General features: G+C 65.2%; 1 protein-coding gene across 8 annotated transcripts; it reads right to left on the bottom strand.

The window, feature by feature from the left end:
* Positions 1-256: 256 nt before the first annotated feature.
* ZNF385A (zinc finger protein 385A) lies at positions 257-20,642 on the bottom strand. 8 transcript variants are annotated; one of them, XM_072765129.1, is made up of 9 exons: positions 20,519-20,593; positions 16,047-16,275; positions 14,539-14,675; positions 6,719-6,829; positions 5,145-5,307; positions 2,902-3,144; positions 1,988-2,157; positions 1,777-1,872; positions 257-1,576 (listed from the first exon to the last, which is right to left on the bottom strand). In XM_072765129.1, the coding sequence occupies exons 3-9, from the start codon at positions 14,623-14,625 to the stop codon at positions 1,346-1,348; spliced, it is 1,101 nt and encodes a 366-aa protein (XP_072621230.1). In that variant the 5' UTR covers positions 14,626-14,675; positions 16,047-16,275; positions 20,519-20,593; the 3' UTR covers positions 257-1,345. The 8 variants fall into 8 exon arrangements, with proteins under 8 accessions (XP_072621230.1, XP_072621226.1, XP_072621228.1 ...); XM_072765125.1 differs by lacking the exon at positions 16,047-16,275 and having other exon boundaries at positions 20,519-20,642; XM_072765127.1 differs by lacking the exon at positions 16,047-16,275 and having other exon boundaries at positions 14,539-14,671; positions 20,519-20,601.
* Positions 20,643-21,673: the final 1,031 nt, after the last annotated feature.

Here is a 21,673-nt window from a genome sequence, read left to right as displayed (position 1 = left end):
GAGCCTGGATCGTGTCCTTTGTCCGAGGGGGACCTGCACCTGCTCCCGCCGCAGCCCCGGGGGATGCCTTTTCCAGGTCGTGGGTGCTGCCTGGAGGAGCCAGGGGAGCTCCCGTGGCCGTGACCCGCTCGGGGCAGAGGATGCCCGGGCCGCTTCCCGTGGGACCTGCCGCCGCACCTGCCGGGCCCTCCCCGCGCGGGCATCTCCCACCGGGCCGGCCCGCAGTGGGGCCAACATTGAGAGTCGGAGCCTGGGGGACGGAGGGCAACGAATCCAGACTTTATTGTCAAGGAGAGGAGGAGAGGACGTGGGGGGGCCGGGGTTGCTACATCGTCAAGCGTAAGAGTTGGTGGGGACGGGAAGGCCAGTGGGGCCCGTCCCCCTCCGGGTCGGCTGCTGGCGGGGCTGACGACACGGAAACCACGGGGGGCAGGGAGGTCACGCCCCGCCCGAGTTGTGCAGTAGTGGGTGTCTGGTGGGGGGACAGCCACGAGGTCTAGGAGCTGGGACGGGGGAGGCTACAGACTCAGCGAATCCTGCGGAAAGGGCCGGGGCGGGGGCGAGGCTTCTATTGCTTTTTGCTCACAGTTTTGCGGAAGGCGAGGCGGGGGTGGGCTTGGACTGGACACCCCTTGCCCCCCTCGGTACCCCTTGGGCGATGGGTGCTGGTGAAAAGAATGGAATCCAGACTGGGTGGGGAGGAGGAGGTGAGGGAGGGGCCTGTGGGGGCATCTGCTTGGTCCCACCCAAGTGCCGGAGATGCCCCCGAGCGGCCCCGTGGCCCCGGGGCCTGGGGCGGGCAAGGTGCGCCGGGCACAGTGAGGTTGCAGGCGGGGACACCGAAGTGCTTTGGAGGGACCCAGGACCCCGCCTGCTCCCCTCCCCCTGCGGAGGACGGGGGTGTTCACGGAAGCGCTTCAGTTTGGGGGCAGGGGGCCGGAGTCCCAGAGTCCGCTTATTGCCAAGAAAATCCATTTCTGCCCCCCGGACTCCGACCATGGCTTGTGAACCCCGTTTTGTGCTAGGTTTGGGGGGGAAGGGCTGAATGGACATGGCTTTTGGGAGGGGGGGTGTCTCCGAGGGGGCTCGGGGGTGAGACGGCCCCCCCTTTTCTAGGGGAGAGGGAAGGGCAGGGGGCGGGGTTCCCTGAGATCTGGGGTGTTCCCCCCCTTCTGAAGCCCCCCTCCCCCGCTACCCCTCCCCTTTCCTGGAACCCCGTACCTGGGGCGGGGGGCAGGAGAGAGATCATTCAGGGAGTGCCGGGAGTCGGGGCAGGCTTGGAGCCCGGAGGCCTGGGTCCCGGCTGGAGGTGGGGGGTCGCACGGGAGGGGGCTGGGGGTTCAGGTCAGTAGGGGGAGAAGAGGATGGGTCCGTGCGCAGTTCGGATGGGCCCGGGGGCCGGGTGGAGCAGGGGGTGGGTGATGGGCGGTCCCTGGAGGAGAGGCGCGGCCGGGGCGGGGCGCAGGGACAGCGGGGAGCCCGCGGCCGCTGCCATCACCGCAGCCACCGCCAGGGGACTGGGGAGCAGGCCGCCCGCCAGGGACTTGGGCAGCTCCTTGGAGAAAGTCAGCGCGCCCTGCAGGGGGGAGAGGGGCGGGGCGCAGGAGTCACCCCGCGGCCGCAAGCCGCCCGCCCCCGCCCCCGCAGGTCCCCTCCCCCCGCCCCCCTGCGCCCCCCCGCCCCCGCCCCCTGCGCCCCCGCCCCCGCCCCCCTGCGCCTCCCGCGCCCCCGCCCCCTGCGCCCCCCCCCCCCCCCCCCCCCGCCCCCAGGCCTCACCGCCAGCTCCGCGGCGCCCCTAGGCTTCTTGTGACGGCTCAGGAGCGGGTTGGGCTTCCCGGCCACGCCGTCTCGGTGCCGCCGGCTGGAAATGTGCTGTGGGGGTGCGTGGAGGGGGCCGTGAGCCCGGGCAGACCCTGGAGGTTCCCCCTTCCCCTCTGTCCTCAGGGAGCAGCGCTCCCCGAGCCCCTGGGGACGGCCTTGGGCCCACCTGTTTCAGCTGGACCTCCGAGTTGACCTTGACATTGCAGATCTCACAGTGGAAGGTTCGGTCCTGGGCAGGGGCCTCTGGTTCCCCGGGAGTGGGCGGCCCCAGGCGAGGGTAAGCTTTGATGGGGCCCAGCCCACTTCGGGCCTCCAGAATGGTCTTGTGCTTAGTACCTGGGGCGCGGAAGGCTGAAGGTGAGGGTGGAGGAAAACCCTCCAGGCCTACCAGGTGACAAGCATGTTCCCAATTAAAATATGAGCCGCGGGGGGATCCCTGGGTGGCGCAGCGGTTCGGCGCCTGCCTTTGGCCCAGGGCGCGATCCTGGAGACCCGGGATCGAATCCCACATCGGGCTCCCAGTGCATGGAGCCTGCTTCTCCTCTGCCTGTGTCTCTGCCTCTCTCTCTCTCTGTGACTATCATAAAAAAAAAAAAATATATATATATATATATATATATATATATATATATATATATGAGCCGCGGGATCCCTGGGCAGAGGTTTAGCAGCGGCCTTCAGCCCAGGGCAGGACCCCAGGGTCCCGGGATCCCGGATCCCGCATCGGGCTCCCCGCCGGGAACCTGCTGCTCCCTCTGCCTGTATCTCTGCCTCTCTCTCTGTGTCTCATGAATAAATACATAAAATCTTTAAAACAAAATACGAGGGAGCATCAAGTGTGGGGATTTTCCAAGCCCCTTGTGGGTGCCCCCGAACGCAAGGTGGGTCGGGGCGGGGTTGCAGGTGAAGAGGTTAAGTGAGGCAGAGGAGTTAGCTAAGGAAGGGGGCACATGATGAAGGAGGGAGATGGGCTGGTAAGCCTCGGAGGGTCCAGGAGGTTGGAAACCAGCGGGGCTAGGAGGTAGGGAGCAGGAGTGGGCTGAGAGCGGGGAGTAGGGGTGGGGGTAGGAGAGGCCATACCTTTGTTGTGAGCCTCAAGCTGGGACAGGGAGTTCACTGCCACTTTGCACAGAGCACAGTAGAGCAGCCGCTTGGCCTTTTCCTCTTCTTCTTTGCTGCCCCCCGGCAGGGCAGCTGGGGCTGGAGTCCCGCCTTCACCCTTGGTTGTACCCTGACCAGTCTCCGGAATGCTGGGAGGAGATGGGGAGCCAGGCTGTTTCTCTGGGGATCCCGGGGCTGGACCCAGTCCATTCTCCATGGAAACTGTTGTTAGGGGAGAAACAGAGGGGTCACCCCAGATGGTTTCGGAGACGATTCCTTATGTGGAGGAAACCCACCCTCATTTCCTGGAGGGCAAGGGCCCAGGAGTCCCCACCCTGTGACAACATGCATGCTCTCATGCCCTGGGCCGGAGCCAGATGTGGTCTAGCTGCTGCAGGCTGGGTGTGAGGCTCCAACGCCTGGCTCATGCTCCAGAAGCTGGGAACGGTTGAGGGGTCCAGCCCCAGTGGCCTCCTTTTCAGGGTGAAGCTGGCACCCAGCCTGGCCACGGGGAGAGGCATGGAACAAGGACTTGCCCCTCAATGGCCTACCACCCGGCCTGGCTGCCTGCCTGGCCAGCCCCTTCCCAGAGTCCTGCCCAGTCCCTGGGGAGGCCTGCCAAAGCGCTCTAGGAAGGGGCAGGCGCAGCCCGAGGAGAGGTCAGGAGAGACAGTTACAGACGCGGCAAAAGGGCCATAGAAAGAGCAGAACCGGAGAGGGAACAGGGATGCGGGCTGCTGTATAATTCATGGCTTGATTAAAGATGCACAGGCCGCAGCCCTCCGCGCTGGGCTCTGGCCTCTGCGCGGGGAAACTCTAGCGCTCCCTCCCGTTCTTGCTCCAGCGGCCGATCCAGTTTCCGGGTCGTGGGGAGGCTGGCAGCGGGGGCGGGCCCGGGTGGGGGGCCCTGCCCGCGGGTGCCTTCGCTTATCCACCCTGTGCCGCCTCCCTTTATTTCTCATCTGTCTCCCAGCACCTCCATTTCACCCCAGGGGGCGCACCCCATCTCAGTCGGGGTCGGGGCTTCATGGTTTACAAAGGAGGGCAGTGTCCCGGTCTCCTCAGAGATCAGCCAGTGGATGGGCCTCGCTAAATGAGGTAATAAGACACATAAAGCACCAGAACAGTGACAGCCAAGAGATGTCAGCCACCGCCGCCACCACCACCCCATCCCCATTTTATAGAGACGTTGCCAAGTTAGAAAAGGATGATCAGGGCAGCCCGGGTGGCTCAGTGGTTTAGCGCCGCCTGCAGCCCAGGGCCTGATCCTGGAGACCCGGGATCGAGTCCCACATCAGGCTCCCTGCATGGAGCCTGCTTCTCCTTCTGCCTGTGTCTCTGCCTCTCTCTCTCTCTGTGTCTCTTTCATGAATAAATAAATAAAATCTTAAAAAAACAACAACAACAACACGATGATCAGGCTAAGAAGCGGCCAGAGCACATCAAGACTCCGCTGCCTGCCCTATCCGTGCCCCCGGGGGTGTGCGCGCAGTGGGGTCCTGGTTCCCACGCCGGCGACGCCGATGCCTGCTTCTCACTCTACTGGGGGTGGGCCCGAAAGGACAGGCAAGGAGAAGAGGGAATGGGGGTACTCGGGTCCTCCGGGGTGCTCATGACCCAGAGCTGATGTAATCCCAGGAGGGGGAGGCTCGCATCCTCCTGCCTTGATACGCCTTCCTTTCAATTTCTGGGCTGGGAGCGTGATGGAGGGTGGCCACCAGCCATGGGGGAGAAGGAATCTCAGACTTGCTTTTGGTAAACCTGGAAGAGACCTGGAACATCTTAAAGTCTCATTCCCAGGAAAGACCACTTTGGCCCAAGGAGGTCCAGAGACCACCTGAGACCATCCAGGGGGTGGCTGGGGTCTCCTGAGCTCTCGGTCTCCCCGACGGGGAACCCTGGGGGGCAGGCCCTGGGCCGTCCTGTTCCCTCCCTGCCCCCCCCAAGATGGAGGAGGCTCTCCCTGGATTGGAGCGAGTCTGGCCTCACCCTAGCCCCTCTCTGAGTCACTAGGCGGCGGGGAGGACAGACGGGGGGACGCTGGGGCGGGAGTGGGGGTGACACGATGGAAACTCTGTATCATTGTGCTTGGCTCCAGGACTCACCTTGGGTAGGGTGGGGTGGGGGTGAGGAGGAGGGAGATGAAAGCAGAGGAGACTTCTGGGAAGAGGGGAAGAACCGAGGAGCAGTGGAACCAGTGCGGGGGTCGGGTTCGGACACACCTGGACGGGCCGCTGCAGCATCCCCGTTTGGGGGGGTGCCGCCCGGGGGAGCTGGGTCTCCGGGTTCCCGGACGCCGGGCTCCCTGCCTCGCGTCTTGGCAGCCTCGATGCCTTTGACTCTTCGGGCGTGGCGATTGCCCTTGTAGTGGGCCTCAGCCTGGCTCTTCAGGGGCGAAGGAAGAAAACGGAGCCTGAGATCACCTTCCAGCTGCCCATTCTCCCCGCCGAGCTCCCTCGGGCCCTGGGGTGGCCTCGGCAGGCTGCGGCCGTCTCTCCCCGTGCCGGAGAGGCGTGAAGCCCCGGGCCGAGGAGGGTGGGTTACTCCTGGGGTTCAGACTAGTTCCTCAAGGTCGAGTAGCGGGGGACCTGGATGCTCACCTAGGCCAGGCTCCTCCCTCCCGCCGCACCCAGGGCCCGGCTGCTGACTCGGGCTCTCACCTGGGTCTGCGTGAAGGAATCCTGAACCCAGCCAGCCAGCAGCCGTGCCCCCTGGCTCTTTGTGCCTGTCTCCCGACCCTGGGCTCCAGCCTTCACTGCCTCCGCACTCAGGCCGGGAGTCCCAAGAGCCCTGAGGCCTGGGCTCTATCCCGACTACTCCCCCCTGGTTCTCATTTTTCCTGAAGCCTCTGTGGACACCCTGGAGGACCCTGGCCCCAAGCCCAGCTCTGGAGATAGAGAGAGACAGCTGTCAAAACACAGCCACTTGGTCAGGGAGCGGAGGGGAGGGCCAAAGAGTGGAGGGCAGCCTGCATGCGCCCCCTGGCCCCCTAGTCCTCGACCCTCCACGGCGAGGGGAGCCAGAGCTGGCAGAGGGGGCGCCGGGGTGCAGGTGAAAGAAAGACCTAAGCTGAGTTGGTTCTGGCTCCACCCCCACTCCCATGTGCATCTCCTGTTTATTCTGAACAATATACAATCCCGGAGCCACAAGGTCACCCAGACAGGGACACAGTAGAAATAAAAAAAAGTGTGGATGGGCAGGAAAACAAGATCGACAGCCCAGGGGTGGGAGGGGGAGCAGTCTGTGGAGCCCGGCATCGCGGGTGTGTGCGTGTGCGCGTGTGTGCGCGCGTGCGGACTGCGGAGAGACACAGAACAGGGCTTACTTCCCCCTACTCAGCAGAATGAAGCTCTGCTGTTTTTCCCTAAAAGCTCTCAGAACTTGCGCCCCGCAAGTCCCCGGTAGGCCCACACGCAGTCCCAGGGGAGCCCCAGAGCGAGGGCGGCTGCGAGGCCTGCCATCTAGGTGCTGCGTCTTGGGGGGCTTCCGTGCATGGGCAAGGGTGGCGGGGGGAGGAGGCCGGCAGGTCAGAGGGGCGGGCGGCAGGGGAGGGGCCCGCGAGGCCGGCAGCAGAGTCGGTGCCCTAGTGGGGCCCGGGCCTCATGGCCCCCTGCGTGCCCAGGCCCTCGGCCACGGCTGCCCAGTGGCGGCCTCCGGATGGCCTGCTGCACGTCGAGCCCACGGCCCCTCTGGGCCCTTCCGGCCCCCCCCCACCCTCCCGCCCCCTGCCCTCCCCGGCCCGTGGCCCCCAGCGCCCGGCCTCTGCCCTCCCGCCACGCCGCCGGTGGGCCCTTACCTGGGAATTGAAGCGGATCTGACAGACGTTGCAGGAGATGACGGGCCGCTTGGTCTTGAGCAGGGGCCCCCCGAAAGTGTGGGACAGGACGGCCTTCTGCACAGGGTCCATCTGCGGAGGCAGGCTGGGGTGAGCCGGGGCCCCAGCACAGGCTCGTGTCCATCATCCCCCACGTGGCGGCGGGGCTGAACCCGAGTCCCCGGCACCTCCTGTCCACCCCCCACTTTGCCTAGGCCTTTGGGCCTGTCCCCCGATTCCCTCCCGGCCCAGTGTCCATGGCCCCATGCTCGGGGCACAGAGGCTCCTCCCGGGAGAGCCCCGAGCCGGGCTGGGACCGGCCTCAGCTCATCACAGCCCGCGATCCAAGGCTCTTGGACCCACGGCTGGGCCCACCCACCAGGGGCCCACAGATGGCAGGTCCCGAAGCAGCCGGGCCGCGGGGCCTTCGCTGAGGCTTGGCCCCTGGCCCTGCTCTGTCTGGGGCAAGATGCTACCAAGCCGAGCTTCTGGCCCCGGGAGACAGACGTTCCCAGCTTCCCGTGGGCCCCAGGTTGCCCTAACCCGCCCCCTACACCTCTTGCAGGCAGCAAGTCTAAACAGAGTGGAAAACTCAGGAGGAAGTAGGTGGCTGTAGCTAATAAAGGGGAATTAGTAGGGGAAACTACGAAGCCGGCTGGCCTGAGGCAGCCGGGAGATCTTCTGAACTCTTTGCCTGGGGCAGGGCTGTGGGGCTGGGTGTGATTAGGAACAGTCTCTGCCCCCACCCTGGGTCAGCAGATGTGTTTGCAGGCTCCTGCCAAGGGTTCACATGAGGAGGGGAGAGGGTGGGAGTTTCTCTCTGAGGCCTGCGGCTATCGGGGGATGAAGCCAGGGGCCTAGAGACGCGCACGGAAACTGCCTCCCTGCACAGTGCTCCTCCCTCTGGCCCCCGGGCGGCCAGGGAGAGGCAGGACTGGACTGTAGCCAGGCCGAGGAGGATTGAGTGATGGCTGGGACCTCTAAGAAGGGAACCAAGTAACAGCTGAGGCCTTGTCTTTTAGGTGGAAGGGCCAAGTGAAAAATAGTTGCTGGGCCTTGGGGTTCCTTAGCTCTCAGCCGAGCCCCTTCCCCGTGCCCAGGTCTTCAGGGGCTCCCAGGAAGACAACAGACAGAGACGGGGACTTGAAGCGGGCGGAGGAAGGTGGTTGGACTCCAGAGAGTCCACATATCCTGGCTCTCCCCCGGAGCCCCCCTGGCTGCTTGGGGGCAATGTCGGGGACGGGGCTTCGGATCCCCGAGAAATGGCAGTAGAGGCGAGAGCCGAGACCGCGTTCGGGTGACCGGTCTGAGGGACGGGTGTCCCGTCACTTGGTCTGCCCCTGGCTGGAAGCAGCCCCTTTCCTTTCAGTAGCTCATTTTTCACCTCCTGGAAGCCCAGGTCCTAGTCAAAGAGAAGCCAAACAAGGGAAGAATGGGTGTGACTGTGTGTGTCTGGGCAGGCTGTGATCAATCTGTGCATGGGTGGAGTGTGAAGGAGTGTCATGTGCTGTGTGTACATCATTGATGCATCAACATTTCTGTGTCGGGGGCTTTGGCGACGCCATGAATGGTCAGGTTGTGTAATCTTCAGCTGTGTGTTTATCTGTGTGAGTGCATGATGCGTTTGGCAGAAAGAAAGACAGACCAAGTTGGAGACAGGCTTTAATCAGAAAGGGGAGACGGGCGACTGCTCTGGGGCTCCCAGTCTCCAGGCGTCAGTCCTCCCTATCCAGAGACGCCCCCGCCCCCTGCCCGGGGGAGTTCTCCTCAGCCCCTGCGCTTCCTCCCATGCTGGGTGGGGAATGGAATTCAGCCCAAACAGAAACCCAATCTGGGCCTGGAAACCTAAGTCGATGACAGCAGCAGGGAGAGAGGAGTGGGATGGAGAGGGGACAGCAGAGGCCCCAGTTCTGTCCCTGCCCCACCCATCACCCCAGCCTGCTCCCCAGAGCGCCCTGAGGACGACCTGTGGGCTGACCATCCCAATGTCCACCCTGGGAGAATGGTCCCTGCCCCACTTGGGTCCCTCCTCCAGGTGGAGAGCCTTCCCTCCTGCACACACCCATCCTCAGGTTTAAGTCCAGAAACATCAACTAGGGGTGGGGGGTGGGGTGGGGTGGGGAGGAGGGCATCAACCCAGGGCCGGGGGTCCTTCCCAGCCTCTCCTCCAGGAACTGAGGAGACACCAGGCTGAAGGTGAGGGCTCCTGGGCCCAATCCCTGCGCAGGTGGAACGTGAGCCACCCAAGTGCTGCTCCAGGCCAAGGTCAAGAGGCCCTGGTGACCTAGATGAGGGCTCTCTGGGGAGGGGGGAGGCCAGCAGCTCCCACAGCCGCTCCCCTCCAGAGCCCCTTGCCCGGCACTGCGGCCTAGACACGGCCTGGAAAGGTCGGCACCGCCTCTCCCACCTGCCCTCCAGCAGCAGACGTGAAGGGGACTCCTCCCTGAAGCTGGGGCAGAAGGAATCAGGAAGGGCAAGGGGGAGGGAAGGGAGGAAACCAGATCAGGAACACGAGGGGGGTGGCATGATTGGATTTCCTTCCACTGCCCTTTATCTGATGGAAGCCGCTGCCCCCTGTTGGAGCGCCCGCTGCCCCGTCCCCCTCCCCCGCACCCCACAGAGGTGGAAGGGGAAGGAGGCTGGGATCCCCGGGATGGGGAGACCTGAGGGACTGAACTAGGAGAGAGAGCGGCCTAGGGGGGCCTGAAGAGCAGGTGCAGGCTGGGGGGGAGAGGTGATGCCGATGGGGTGAGGCGTCCAGGCGCGTGGTCACCTGGGGGTGCACGTAGGGCTGATGGGGAGCCCGAGCATCTGGGGGCCGCCGCGACCGAGAGGCCGAGGGGGCCCGCGTGGTGGCCGAGTCGGGGGCGCCGGCCGCGACCCGGGGACTGCTCGGGGCCGCGCCAGTCATGGGGGATGGGGAGAGGGACGGGCCCGACCGGGGACCGGGGGCCGGCGGGGCGGGGGGGCTGCGGCAGCGGCAGCGGCAGCGGCGGGAGCCGGGGAGGGGCGCCGGGGGGCTTACCCTGCGGGGCCCCGGGGGCCGCGACTCCATGGCCCGGCGTGGCGGACCCGGGCGGGGCACCCGAGCCGGGCCGGGCAGGCCGGGGACGCGGCGCTCGTTGCCCGGGTGGCTCGGGGCTGTGCGGCCGGGCCGGCCCGGGAAGGGGAGGCGGGGCCGGCGGGGCCGGGAGCCCGCCCCGGGGGCGGGGCGTGGGCGGGGCCGAGCGCGTGGGCGGGGCCGAGCCTGGGGGCGGGGCCTGGGCGGCGCGGGGCGGGGCCTGGGGCGGTGCGGGGGCGGGGCCTGGGCGGCGCGGGGGCGGGGCCGGCGCGGGGGGCGGGGCTGCGGGAGGCGGGGAGGAGGGTGTCCGCGTCCAGGTGCGGGCTCCCGGGCAGACCTCGGGCCGGCGAGCAGGACCCGCCCGGTGACCTCGGTTTCTCCGCCGGGGACCCTGGCTGGGCGCGGGGTCCCCCCCGAGCCTTGGGCGACGCGGGGTGTCTAGCTCGGCCGCTCTCCCCTCCGCCATCCCTTCGGCCCCGGCCCCGGCCCCCGGCCCTTTGCCACAGCCTCTCCTCCAGGTCCGCAGACGCCCCTCCTGGCCCCCCTGCTCACGGCCCCTTCGCCCTTCCAGGGAGGGGCAGTCGCGCCCCGGCACCTGGGCGTCTGCTCCCTAGCGGGGTCCCGCGGACGGTGGGGCTGCGGGGGGCCCGGAGCAGGAGCGACCCCAGCCCGCGGACACGGTCCCTAACCCGCCGCACCCCGCCGCCGCCCGCCACCTGCTGGACAGCCGCGCTCCCAGGACCGCCTGCTCCGAGCGCTTGCTGCCCCCTGGCGGCGGCGGCGGGGCAGCGCGGGGCTGCGGGGCAGCGCGGGGCTGCGGGGAGGGCAGGGCCGCCCGCGCCCCAGAACCCCAGGACCGCCCCGCCCGTCTGCACCGCTCACCTCTCCCCTTCCCCTCTGCCCAGGACAGGCGGTGAGTGGAGCGGGGGACCGCTCACTCTCTTCGGGAGACAACGGGGAGGTCCCAGGGCAGAGGGAAGCCTGATGTGGCCAGGGGTGTAAGGGGAGGGCGGCCCCAGCAGCAGGGAGACCTGGAGCTCTCAGCCCAGGGAGGGGGAGGCTCTGCGAGGAATAATAAAACCGCCAGCAGCACCAGCACCAGCACCAGCACCTAACGTCGGCTGAGCCCTTGCAACGTGCCAGCCCCTGTACCCAGCTCTTTGCGTGGATTATCTAATCTGATCTCCACCGCTATTCAAAATAAGTCCTACGATTATCTCCATTTTATAGAGGAGGGAGCCGAGGTTTAGAGAGGTCCGACAATTTGCCCAAGGTCATAAGCTAGTTAAGTGGCTGGACTAGGATTTGACTTTAAACCTGGGCAGCCTGACTCCAAAGCCACGTACCGATCGGCTGCACGGTGCCGCCAGAGGCCCGTCTGCAGCTTTTCTGCAGTCCTCGTTCCCCTGCGGAATTTGACACTATCGATGCAGCCCGCCACGCTCGCTCCTTTGGCTTCTCTACGTCTAGGGAGCCAGGTTGCATCCCTGCCCCCTCCAGCGGCGCCTCCATTTCCTTAGCTGGAGCCTCCCCCTCTTCCCGCTGCCCGATTCTGCTTATCCCAAGTGCCCGAGGCCTTGGCCACACCACCTCTCTGTCTCTCTCTGATCCTCTCTTAAATAAAAATAACGGCAATAACGTGGTCGCAGCAGCTAACGACACTGAACCCTTTGTGCATCGTGGTGGTGAGACACGGTTCTCACAACAGCCTGCTGCGTTACTTCTCTTACGATCTTGTCCTACAGCTGGAAAAATTCAGGGTCAGAGTCGCGAAGCAGCTTGCCTGAGGTCGCGCAGCCGGTAGTGTTGGGAGGCCCGCTCAAGTCCTGCCAGTCAAATGCCAAAGTGGGTGCGGCCGGCACTCCCAGCGCATCAGCGCTCATGGCTTTACATTTATTTTTTATTTTATTTATTTTTTTGTTTTATTTATTTATTTTTTATGGCTTTAAGTTTAAATAGCTAGTCCCTACTGTAGGCGGTAGAGCCGGGAACTCCGGGGGAGTCAGCAACCGCGCACTTCCCATGTGCATGGACTAGCCTTGTGGCCTTGGGCAAGTCACTTAACCTCGCTCGCTCTGCGTTTCCTCATCTATAAAATGGGGACAAGGGCAGCCCGGGTGGCTCAGCTGTTTAGTGCCGCCTTCAGCCCAGGGCGTGATCCTGGAGACCCAGGATCGAGTCCCACGTCGGGCTCCCTGCATGGAGCCTGCTTCTCCCTCTCCCTGTGTCTCTGCCTCTCTCTCTCTCTCTGCATCTCTTTCATGAATAAATAAATAAAACATTTTTTTTTTTTTTAATGAGGAAAATGATGGGAGACCTCAGGGTAAGTGTGAATGTGCCGTGCGGGGGGGGGGGGGGGGGAAAGTATTTCCAGCACCTTCTGCTCCGGTCAAACTGAATCAATTGCACTTCCTCATGTGCTCTTTGCTAGCCCTTGTTCATGCTATCGGCCCCCGTCTGGAATGTTCTCTAAGGCCCCTTTTAGAATCCTACTAATAATTCTTCAAAGCCCAAATCATCTGTCCCCTGGCTCCGGGTTCGGTCCTTTTTTCCTCTGTTCTCTTTCTCCCGCTCAGCTCTGGCTGGTCCCTCAGGCACCACCTCATTCAGCAAGTCTTTCTCGACACCCCCTTGGGTTCCCCTATAAGCTAAATGCTTCTGACGCGGCTCTTTTCACACTGTAGGGTACCTGCTAACTTGTTATCTTTCCTACCAAGCACGGGCTCCCCAAGGGCACAAAGTCCTATGTCCCCTGGCACCTGGCACAGTGCCCAGCACATAGTAGGCTCCTAACGTTCTTTTTTGTTCACTCGAGTCACTGTCAGCGTCTCTGTCCCAGCATCTACAACCCTTGCTCTGTTTTGTGTTACAGGTCGCTGCAGAGATGTCTACGTTTCTCTCCCAAATATGAGCCCTTTCGAGACTGGACCCTAAGCGTTTACCCTCACGTGTCCATCGTATCTAGAACAGGGCCTTGCTTACAGTCAGGACGCGACTTTGTCATCTGTGAAACAGGATGAAACAACAGCGTCCCCAGGGGTGCTACAAAGCCTGAGACCCGACAAACGCTGCACACCTCAGGGCGCAACGCAAATGTTCACCTGGATTCTCTGGGAGGAGTTTGGAGGAAGCAGCTGGAAGTAAGGGGAGCTCCGTGGGGGGTCAGAGGCTATGGGTTCACGTCATTCCTTCGGCACATACTGTGTCAGTTGAGGTAAATGACGAAAACCTTCGGGCTGGGGTCTCGGCCCTGCCGGCTGTGAAGCAGGAAGGACAACGTCCACCTTGCCGGGTTGCGGTGAAGACGCAGGGAGATGGGTTAGACACAGCCGCCGCCCGGTCGCCAGTCCGCGTTTGCGGTCGCGGGGCTTGCGGGGGCCTAGTCGGGCTGTGCCGGGGCCGTGCCGGGGCTGTGCCGGGGCCTAGTCGGGCTGTGCTGGGGCCTAGTCAGGCCGTGCTGGGGCCTAGTCGGAGCCTTGCTGGGGCCTGGCCGGGGTCTAGGCAGGGCCTTGTGGGGGGCCTTGCCGGGGATGTGCCGGGGCCTATCCAGGGCCGTGCCGGGGCCTAGTCAGAGCCTTGCTGGGGCCTGGCCGGGGTCTAGCCAGGGCCTTGCGGGGGCCTTGCCGGGGCCGTGCCGGGGCCGTACGGGGGCCTTCCCGGGGCCTAGCTGGGTCCTAGCCGGGGCCTAGTCGGGGTCTAGCCGGGGCCTTGCCGGGGCCTTGCCGGGGCCGTGCCGGGGCCATGCCGGGGCCTATCCAGGGCCTAGTCGGGGCCTAGTCGGGACCGTGCCGGGGCCCTGCCGGGGCCCTGCCGGGGCCTGCGGGAGCCGAGCTGCCAGCTCCCTCCAGCCCTCCGGCTCCAGCCCACTCGCCCAGCCCCAAATCCAACCGTGTGCCGGGCATTTCTGACTCAGTGCCGCTCGCATACCAGCTCGCCGGGTCCTAACGTGAGCTCAGCGGCCTCAGCCCAGACCCGCTTCCTCCTGCAGACCTGTGTCCCCCGCCAAGGTGACTTCATCCAGCCACAGAGACTTGAATCCTGGGGTCAGCCTCGATCATCCTCTCTATTCTTCCCCCACCCCAAGCACCAGGTGGGCGCCATGGCCTATGAATATTTCCTTGCCTCCTCCCTACTGTACCCTTGCGGCCCTGCCCTGGCCCAGCCTCCGCTCCCCTTCAGCCAGCCGTCCCACTGCCCCGCCTCAAACACCGCTGTCCCCGAGTCCCTTTCCTGCTCAGGGATGCGGTGGCTCCCTATTTCATAGTCCATTAAGCCGGGGCCAGTTCGCTAGCCCTCTGAGGCCCACCCCGCTGGCCCTACCCACCCAGCTGCGTGCTCCCGAGAGCTAGAGGTTAAGAACAGACGGGCAGGCTTGGGGCCCTGCTTATTCCCTCCTCTGGATTCAGCACCTGTCGCCCCTCCCACCTGCCTGTAGTCACAATCAGCACTCCGGGCCCCACTGCTCTAGGTGGTGGGCTCCAGCGGAGGATTCACATGAAGCCCGTAGCACACCTTCTGGCTCATAGTGGGACCTGGGCAAATGTCAGCTCCTGTTGTTGTTGTTGCTAACCGTATAGCAGAGAGCCAACAGCGCTTGCAGCGGCCTGGGAGCCAGGCAGGTGGCGTCCTCAGAGGAGGTAAGGAACCAGGTGCAAGAGGAAAAGAGGGCAGGGGTGAGGTGGAGGGACAGCAGGGGCCAGGGTCTGGGGGGGGTAAGGCAGGCAGGCAGGCTGCTACTCACAGTGCTGTAGTTGCTGAAGAGGCCCAGGGTGGGGGCCGGCTCCAGTGGGAAGGGCAGGATCTGCTTGAGGTCCAGTGGGGGCTGCATGATGGGGGGCTGCCGAAGCAGAGGGAGGGGCCCTGCCCGGCTCAGGCTGCCTGAAGGGCAGAGAAAACATTACGTGGGGCAGGAAGGTCGGAGCTTGGGAGCCCCACCCACACCTGCCAGTCCCACTCCCCAGCAGGCGCCCCCACACCAGAAGTGTGACCCCAATGCACACACACTTCCCCTGCTCGCTGGCTGGCTCGGAGCTCGGAGCAACGGAGCACAGTGCCCTGTGGGCCCAGGGGAGGGTGCAGACCACTCCTTCCCTTCTGGGTGGTTTTCACTTCCCCCTTCTCCAGCCTCCCTCCCCCAAGACCTTTAGGCATCTTACAGACCCAGGAAGAGCTGGATCAGCAGGGCTCGGGAGCCCCATGGCTCTGGTCACTCCCTTCTTCCGGTTTGGTTTTCCCCCAACGAGCCCCAAAGGCTAGGTCTCACCCCGGGGAGAACAGAGTCGGGTGGGTGATGCATCCCACTGCCCAGAGGGGCATGTTGAGGCCTAGACTCGGAGGAGGGCTACTGAGTCAGGCTGCCCAAAGAGCCGTGATTTGTCCCAGGCGTAATTCCTAGTGAACTGTGACATCGCCGGGGATGGGGACCAGGTGAGTGGCGTTTGCTCTGGGCCGTGGGCTGCCTGGGTGCACTCTCAGAGCCCCGGCCCCAACCTGCCCCTTTGTCTCCCTGGGAGGGTTCAGCTCCAGCTCTGCAGGAGGAACCGCCACCCAGGCCTCTGGGAGGGGAACGCCTGGGTCTGACCCCAAGGGGAAATGAAAGTCCAGGCGAGCCCCTCCACTACCCACCCACCCCTGAAGCCTTCTCCTCCCCTCAGAGCCACGGAGGAACCTTGCCAGGCTCCAAAGGGGGTGGGCCAAGGCCCTCAGGGCCCCCGTGGCTTCCGCTCGCCCAGCTCCCTTCTGCGGCCTCGCTGTCCTGGCTGCCCTTCACTGCTCCAGCAACCCCCTGCCAACAACGGGGGTTCCCAGGAACAAAGGCGAAGCCAGGAGGCTGCAAGCCTGGCCCCGTCCTCCCTTGACCTTACTGGGGCAGAGGGTACCCCGGGATCCGTTCCTGCTCCCTCCATAGACACTGCCCTTTGCATACCTTCAGTCCCTGGTGCCCGCTGCCCCCAGGCAGTGGCCTGGCCCTGGCCCCCCAGGGGCCTGGGCCTGACAGCGTCCCCTTCCCTCGGTTCTGCCCCCTGCCCCCACCCTGGCCAGCCCCCTCCCCCCCAGTCCAGTCAGTAGACTCAGCCAATCAGAGCCCTGGAAAAGTGGGGCAGAGGGGAGGGCGGGGGAGCAGGGATTAGGGAATCGGAGGCGAGAGGGAGGGGGTGGGGAGGGCTCAGGCACAGCTGGGGGCAGGGAGCTGGTCCAGAAAGGTCTGGAGGGGTCTCTCTCTTCTGCCGGGGTGGGTGGCCAGGGTACCTGAGGTCAAGGCTGCCGGGAGCTTGGGCTCTAGACGGCTAAGGGTTGAAGGAAAGGGCAGGATGCTTGGCTTTGGCCCTCGGGCAGCTGGGGGTCTTGTGAGCCCTGTGTGCCTTCCCTCTGCCACCTGGGAGTGGGGATGGGAGGGGGGAGGAGGACGACAGACAGACGGAGGCTGGCGAAGAATGACAGAAGCAGGGGTGAGCGACTGAGAAAGGAGACATGGATCCTGAGACAGAAAAGGATAGTGAACAACGGAGAGATGAAGGGAGTGACATGAGAGAGAAAAAGAGAGACTGTGCTGAGAAGCTGGACACGGAGCTGGAGGCCAGGGCAGACAGCCGGGAGGAGGACAGAGGGGGCGAGAGGAGGCAGGGACAGCCCGAGGGGCGTGTGGCCTGGCCCCCCAGGGCTTCTCCCCTCCGCGTGCACCCCCGCCCCCAGCCTGGCACACCAGGGCAGCCCTAACGAGCCCCGGGCAGCATCAGGAATGGTGAGAGAAACCTGAGCGCTCCCAGAGTCCCAGGCACCCAGCACCCACCCTAGCAGCTGGTTCGGGGCTGGCACTTGTGCTGCCCCGGAGCAGCTCAGCTCCTTGACCCTGTCCGGGGCTCTCTACCCTTGGAGCCCCCAGCACTCAGACACCCAGGCTCAGAAGACAGAGATGCTTTCTGGAAAAGGCAATCGAAAAACCGTGTGTTGTAGGGCCGCCGTGTGCCAGGCACTGAGTCCCGAGTCTTATGGCATTTACCCTGTGAGGCCGCTGTGGTTCCATGGGGGGCAGCTGGTAAGTACTTTGCCCATTTGACATATGAGGACACGGAGGCTCAGAGGAGTTAGGAACCTTGGCTGATGGCACAGAGCCCGGAAGCGTGGGGCTGGGATTTAAACCGAGGGCTGCTGCGGCCCGTAGCCCCGAGGGGCCCTAGTCTCACTTGGGAGGCCTGGCGGCCCGCAGGCCTGCACCCTGCGCCAGGAGAGGAAGCGGAGGGCCAGGTCCTGCGTTTCCTGGGGTTGGCGGAAAGCAAGAGCGGCGCTTCGCGCTTTGGGTCCCTGCGGCCAGCAACTCATCTTTTCCACTGCCAGGAGCCCCGGAGGGAAGGAGGGAGGGCAGGGAGGTGGAGGCAGGGCTGAACTGAGGAGGCGCCGAGGCCAGAAAGCCAGGCGGGCACCTGGAGGTTCCTTTGCCTCCTCCTTGCTGCGGGGTCTCCTGTGCTGGAGACAGGGAGAGGGGCAGAGGACAGAGGCAGGGCTCTCGATTCGCCCCCTCTCCCCTCCTCTGAGGGCACTCACACTTGCCCCTTTGGAGGGCTTCCTAGACGCCGGGCACGGGACGTGCCCGGTCTCCCCGAGGACGGCTCCGCGGCTCAGGAGCAGGTGACTAGCGCATTTGGCAAAAGAGAACAGCAATTGGGCCTCCAGGACCGGTTCAGGGGATCGAGTGAATCCACGTAGGCTGCTGGCAGGCCGCAAGGGAGCCCACTGAGTGTTTGCTAAATAAACGAGTCCTCAGCTTAGGGATGACGATGAGACAGTCCTGAGACAGTCCGCTCCGAGAGGGGGAGGCACCTGACCAAGGTCACACAGCTAGAGAGGCTTGAACCTGTCCGTCTGGCTCCAGAGGCAGGGCTTTCAAGCTCTTCCCTTTTGTGGGTAGACTAGGGATGGGGCGTGGGGTGGGGGGAAGGACAGGACCCCGGGGGGCTGGGGGGCAGGAAATCAGGACTTCTGAGACCGGCTAGCTGAGGGCTTGGGCAGCTTTGGAGGGGGCGGGAGCGAGACCTGGAGTGCGTGCGAGCGGCGCACAAGTCAGGCAGGGCAGGGAGGAGCTGGGGCAGGCCACTCCGGAGGGAAGCTCATTAGAGTAATTGCCTCCAACAGATAGGGCCCCACCCGGCTCTGTGGGGAATTGCCAGATGTTTTATTAAAGACCGTTCCCAGTGCACTTTAGAGGGGGTGAACCCTCGGACCCTCGGATGCGTGTCCATCTGTCCCTTTCTATGTCCTACCTAGCCCCAGGCACTTTGATCCCCCTCGGCTTTCCTCTCCAGCGCGGAGCCACAACCAAGCCACGTCTAACTCCCATCCCACTGAGGTCTAGTCTTTTCCTTCTTCCCTTCCCCAGAGATTTCGGCCAGGTTAGAGTCCCAGCCCCTTGGCTGTCTTAGGGCAGGCCTGCGGCCTCAAGCCCTTGTGGGGAAGAATGGGAGTGTCGGCCGTGAGCTGGCTCAGGGAGTGGTCCTGTCTGGTAGGAACAGGGGCCGGGAGAGGCGTGACGGTAGGGCTGTGCTGAGTGCTGGTCGCGGAGACCGGGCCGGGGCGAGAGCGAGACAGAAGAGGTACTGGGATTAGGCTTGCAAGTGGTATTAGGGCCCTAACCCAAGGTGGTGAAAAGCACACGGTCAGCACTGGGTTAAGATGGGAATTAAACTCTGGGGCCAAGGGAGGAACTGGATTGCAGTCTGGACTGGGATCTCATCTCTAATCCATCTTTCTCTTTAGGCCTTTTGGCCGCTGCTTCTCCCCCAGCAATGCTTAAAATTGGGGATTGAGAGGAGAGCCTTGAACGTCTGCATCTTGAGTTCTTGACCAAATCCCATGTATCTGTTCCCTTCTGCCTCAATTTCCCTCATCTGGACAGGAGGCAGGCTGAGGGCTGGAAAGGCTTTGAAGTCAAAGATGAAAGCCACAAGGGGATGATTATGAACAACCACTTAAACATCCTTAATAACCTTAGGGTGGAGGTAGGCGGGCAGGGCTGAACGGAGGAGGTGGCTGGGAGGGGAAGGGAGAAAAGATCCATGGGAAACCTTCGCAATCTGACAGCAAAGGGCCTCCTTCAGTGCCCCCTCTCCCCAGGGCCCAGGTGGAGGGGACAGTAAGAAGGGCCCAGAACAGGGGTTTGAGCCCAGAACCACCATCTGCTTAAACCTAGGCCCACCGTCTAGATCTTGAGCATGTAGCCGGGCCCCACCTGCTGGTCAGGGCCACCGTGCACAGGGACTCGGTGGACCTCAGCATTTGGAACCTGGAAGCCTTACTAAGGGTCCTGGGGGTGGGGCCTGGACCTGGCTGGCAGGCTTCCCGGCCCTCTGCAGGCGGGCACAAGGAAGGAATTAAGGACAGTGTCCTCCAGGGAGATGTGCTGGGGTCCAACTGGTGGACCCGGGCATTTCTCCTGTGGTGGGGTCTTGGTCAGGTTTGAGCAGGTCCCTAAGGTCGGCGTTAGAGCCCACTGGCCAGGGGAAGCACTGCTCGCGCTCCCGGAGAAGCATGATGCTGCCCCTGGGGCCTGTGCCCAGGGTGGGGCCTGTGTCCCTGGTGGCACCAACGTGCAGGGATTGCACAGGCCAGAGGAATGTGGAGCCTCTGCTCTGGGGGCCTGAGTGCAGGATGTGTGGCTGAGGGTCCCCTTCGGGTGGGGCCAGGCTTCCCAGCTGGGCGAGGAGTCTCTTGTTTGCTGGAGCCACTCGGGAGAGGGAGGCAGGTGACGAGTCATTCATGCCTCCCTTGCCTCATTCATGGACCAGGGGTGCGGAGCCTGGAGCCTGGCGGGGAGGAGAGGCCCGAGGGGGGCAGGAAGAGCCGAAGGAAGGGGGTGAGGGAGAGGAGGGCCGCCACTGGGAGGTCACCAGGGGTCAAATGAAAGAGGGGAAGCCAAAGAGCCAGGGAGGCAAAGGGCAGAGGGACCCAGCCGAGGGCTGAGGTGGGGGCCAGGTGTCCCCAGCAGCCAGGGCAGGGGACCACAGGTGTGGGGGCGTCTCCCACCAGGAACAGGCCCAGGAACCCGCAGGGGGCAGGGGCAGAGGGGGCCTGCCCACCCCTGAGGAGGCAGCGGCCTGGAGCCCCCCAGCCCCGAATCGGGGAGCCCGAGCACCCCAAGGCCCGCCGGTCCCTCTCCTCCCCCACCCGGGCTCCCTTCCCATGTAGGTCATGAGGATGGGGTGGCTGGAGGCCGCCCGAGCCCCGGGGCTCCCCTCCCCCTCGACTGGCCCCTGGCGGGTCCCGGTGCCCCCGGCCCAAGGCAGGGGTGGGGGTGGCGGTGGGGAAGGAGGAGGGAGGAGGAGGCCGGCAGCGGGGCCCGGCAGCCGGGCGGGCGCGGGGCAGGTCCCGGCGTGCAGGGGCAGGGCGGTGCGGAGGCAGGAGGCCGCAGGCCCCGGGACGCCCCCCCCCCCCCCCCCCCGCCCCTGCCCCTGCCCCTGCCCCTGCCCCTGCCCCGCGCCGCGGCTCGGAGCTGCCCCCGCCCCCTCCTCCTTCCCGCAGCCCTGGGCCCGGGGTGGGTGGGGGCGGGGTGGGGTAGGGGTGGGGGTGGGGGGGCGCCCGCGCCGCGCTCCCGGCCGCGCCGCCCCAGCCCCCGGCCCACATGGATATTCATGAGCCTCATGACTACGCGGCGCCTCGGGGCGGGGGTCCCGCTCGCCAGGGGTCGGGGCCGCGCAGGGGAGGGGCGGGGGCCGGGGCGAGCCACTCACCGAGGATCATGCTGGGGACCGGGCGCCCGGGGTTCCGCGTCGCTGTGTCCCGGGGGCCGCGAGCCGGGCTGGGGTACCGGGGAGGAGCCGGGGGCGGAGCGGAGGCCGCGGGCGGGGGCGGAGCCGCAGCAGGTGAAGGCGGGAGGAGGGGCCGCGGGGGGGAGGGGGAGGGGAGGGGAGGGGAGGGCGCCCGCGGTCCCCCTGCGCCCCGCTCCTGGGCTCGCGGGGTCCCCGCAGCCAGGCCGGGGACAGGGCGACGAGGTGCCGGCCGGGGCAGGGCTGCGTCTGAGCAAAGACGGGGGGGGGGGGGGGGGGGGGGGGGGCTGTGGCCTGGGTGGGACCCCCCGGGCCTCTGCAGGGGGCCAGGGGGTGCAGAGAACCCGAGGTCCTTTGTTCCTCCGACTCCGAGCAGGATGCCAGGAGCTGGGTTTCCGAGGTGAACGGTGGGGCCCGAGATCCCAGGTGGAGCTCCGGCTGCGGGTCAGACCCCGGGGTCCCCCCGGGAAGGTCTGGGGGGAAGAGGTCCCATCCGTGGGCTCCAAGGGGTGGAAGGAGAAGCTCGCAGCTCTGAGCCCGGGGGCAACCAGAAGAGGATACAGGACCCAGAGCGGAGGCTCAGCCCTGTGCAGCCCTGAGCTGGGGGGCAGCGGGCAGGGGGCCGGTAGGAGCAGGCCTCAGGCCTCAGGCCTCAGGCCGCAGGGCCCGCCCGCTGGGCATCCCCCACTAAGGTGAGCAGGGGTCCAAGAGGACTGGGGGGTGTTTGAGGTGCAGAGGAGGATGGGGACTCGGACACAATCTAGTGTCAGGGGGCTGTACCGCATGGATCTTAGGGAGCAACAGGAGGACCCACTAGAGGCGGCCACGGGGACCCCAGCATGAGGCTGGAGCCTGGGAGTCTGTGAGGTGTCTGGGGAGATGCAGCTGCTGCAGCCTGGACCTGTCTATACCTGCCCCAAGAGGGAGGGCGGCTGGAGGACTTCCCAGAATGCCATGCAGCCAGCTTCAGGCCGGCCCCAGCCAGAGGGAAAGGAGGTGTGACTGGGAACTAGAACACTTGGGACTTAAGGAGGGTGGAGGCGGGGAGGAAGAGGTTGGTGGAAGGGTACGGACTGGTGTCTCCGTACAGCGTACAGCGAGGGCGGGGAAGGGGATTGG

This window comes from Vulpes vulpes, chromosome 8, assembly GCF_048418805.1.
Source record: "Vulpes vulpes isolate BD-2025 chromosome 8, VulVul3, whole genome shotgun sequence".
Lineage (NCBI taxonomy): Eukaryota > Metazoa > Chordata > Mammalia > Carnivora > Canidae > Vulpes > Vulpes vulpes.
This window is presented reverse-complemented; position numbering and strand designations above follow the sequence as displayed.

Excerpts from the sequence above, each read along its gene's own strand:
- ZNF385A (XM_072765125.1), bottom strand. Across the intron at positions 1,873-1,987 it reads CGGAGGTCCAGCTGAAACAG|CACATTTCCAGCCGGCGGCA; the intron begins GTGGGCCCAAGG and ends GCACCCCCACAG. Across the intron at positions 1,577-1,776 it reads GGGGCGCCGCGGAGCTGGCG|GGCGCGCTGACTTTCTCCAA; the intron begins GTGAGGCCTGGG and ends TCCCCCCTGCAG.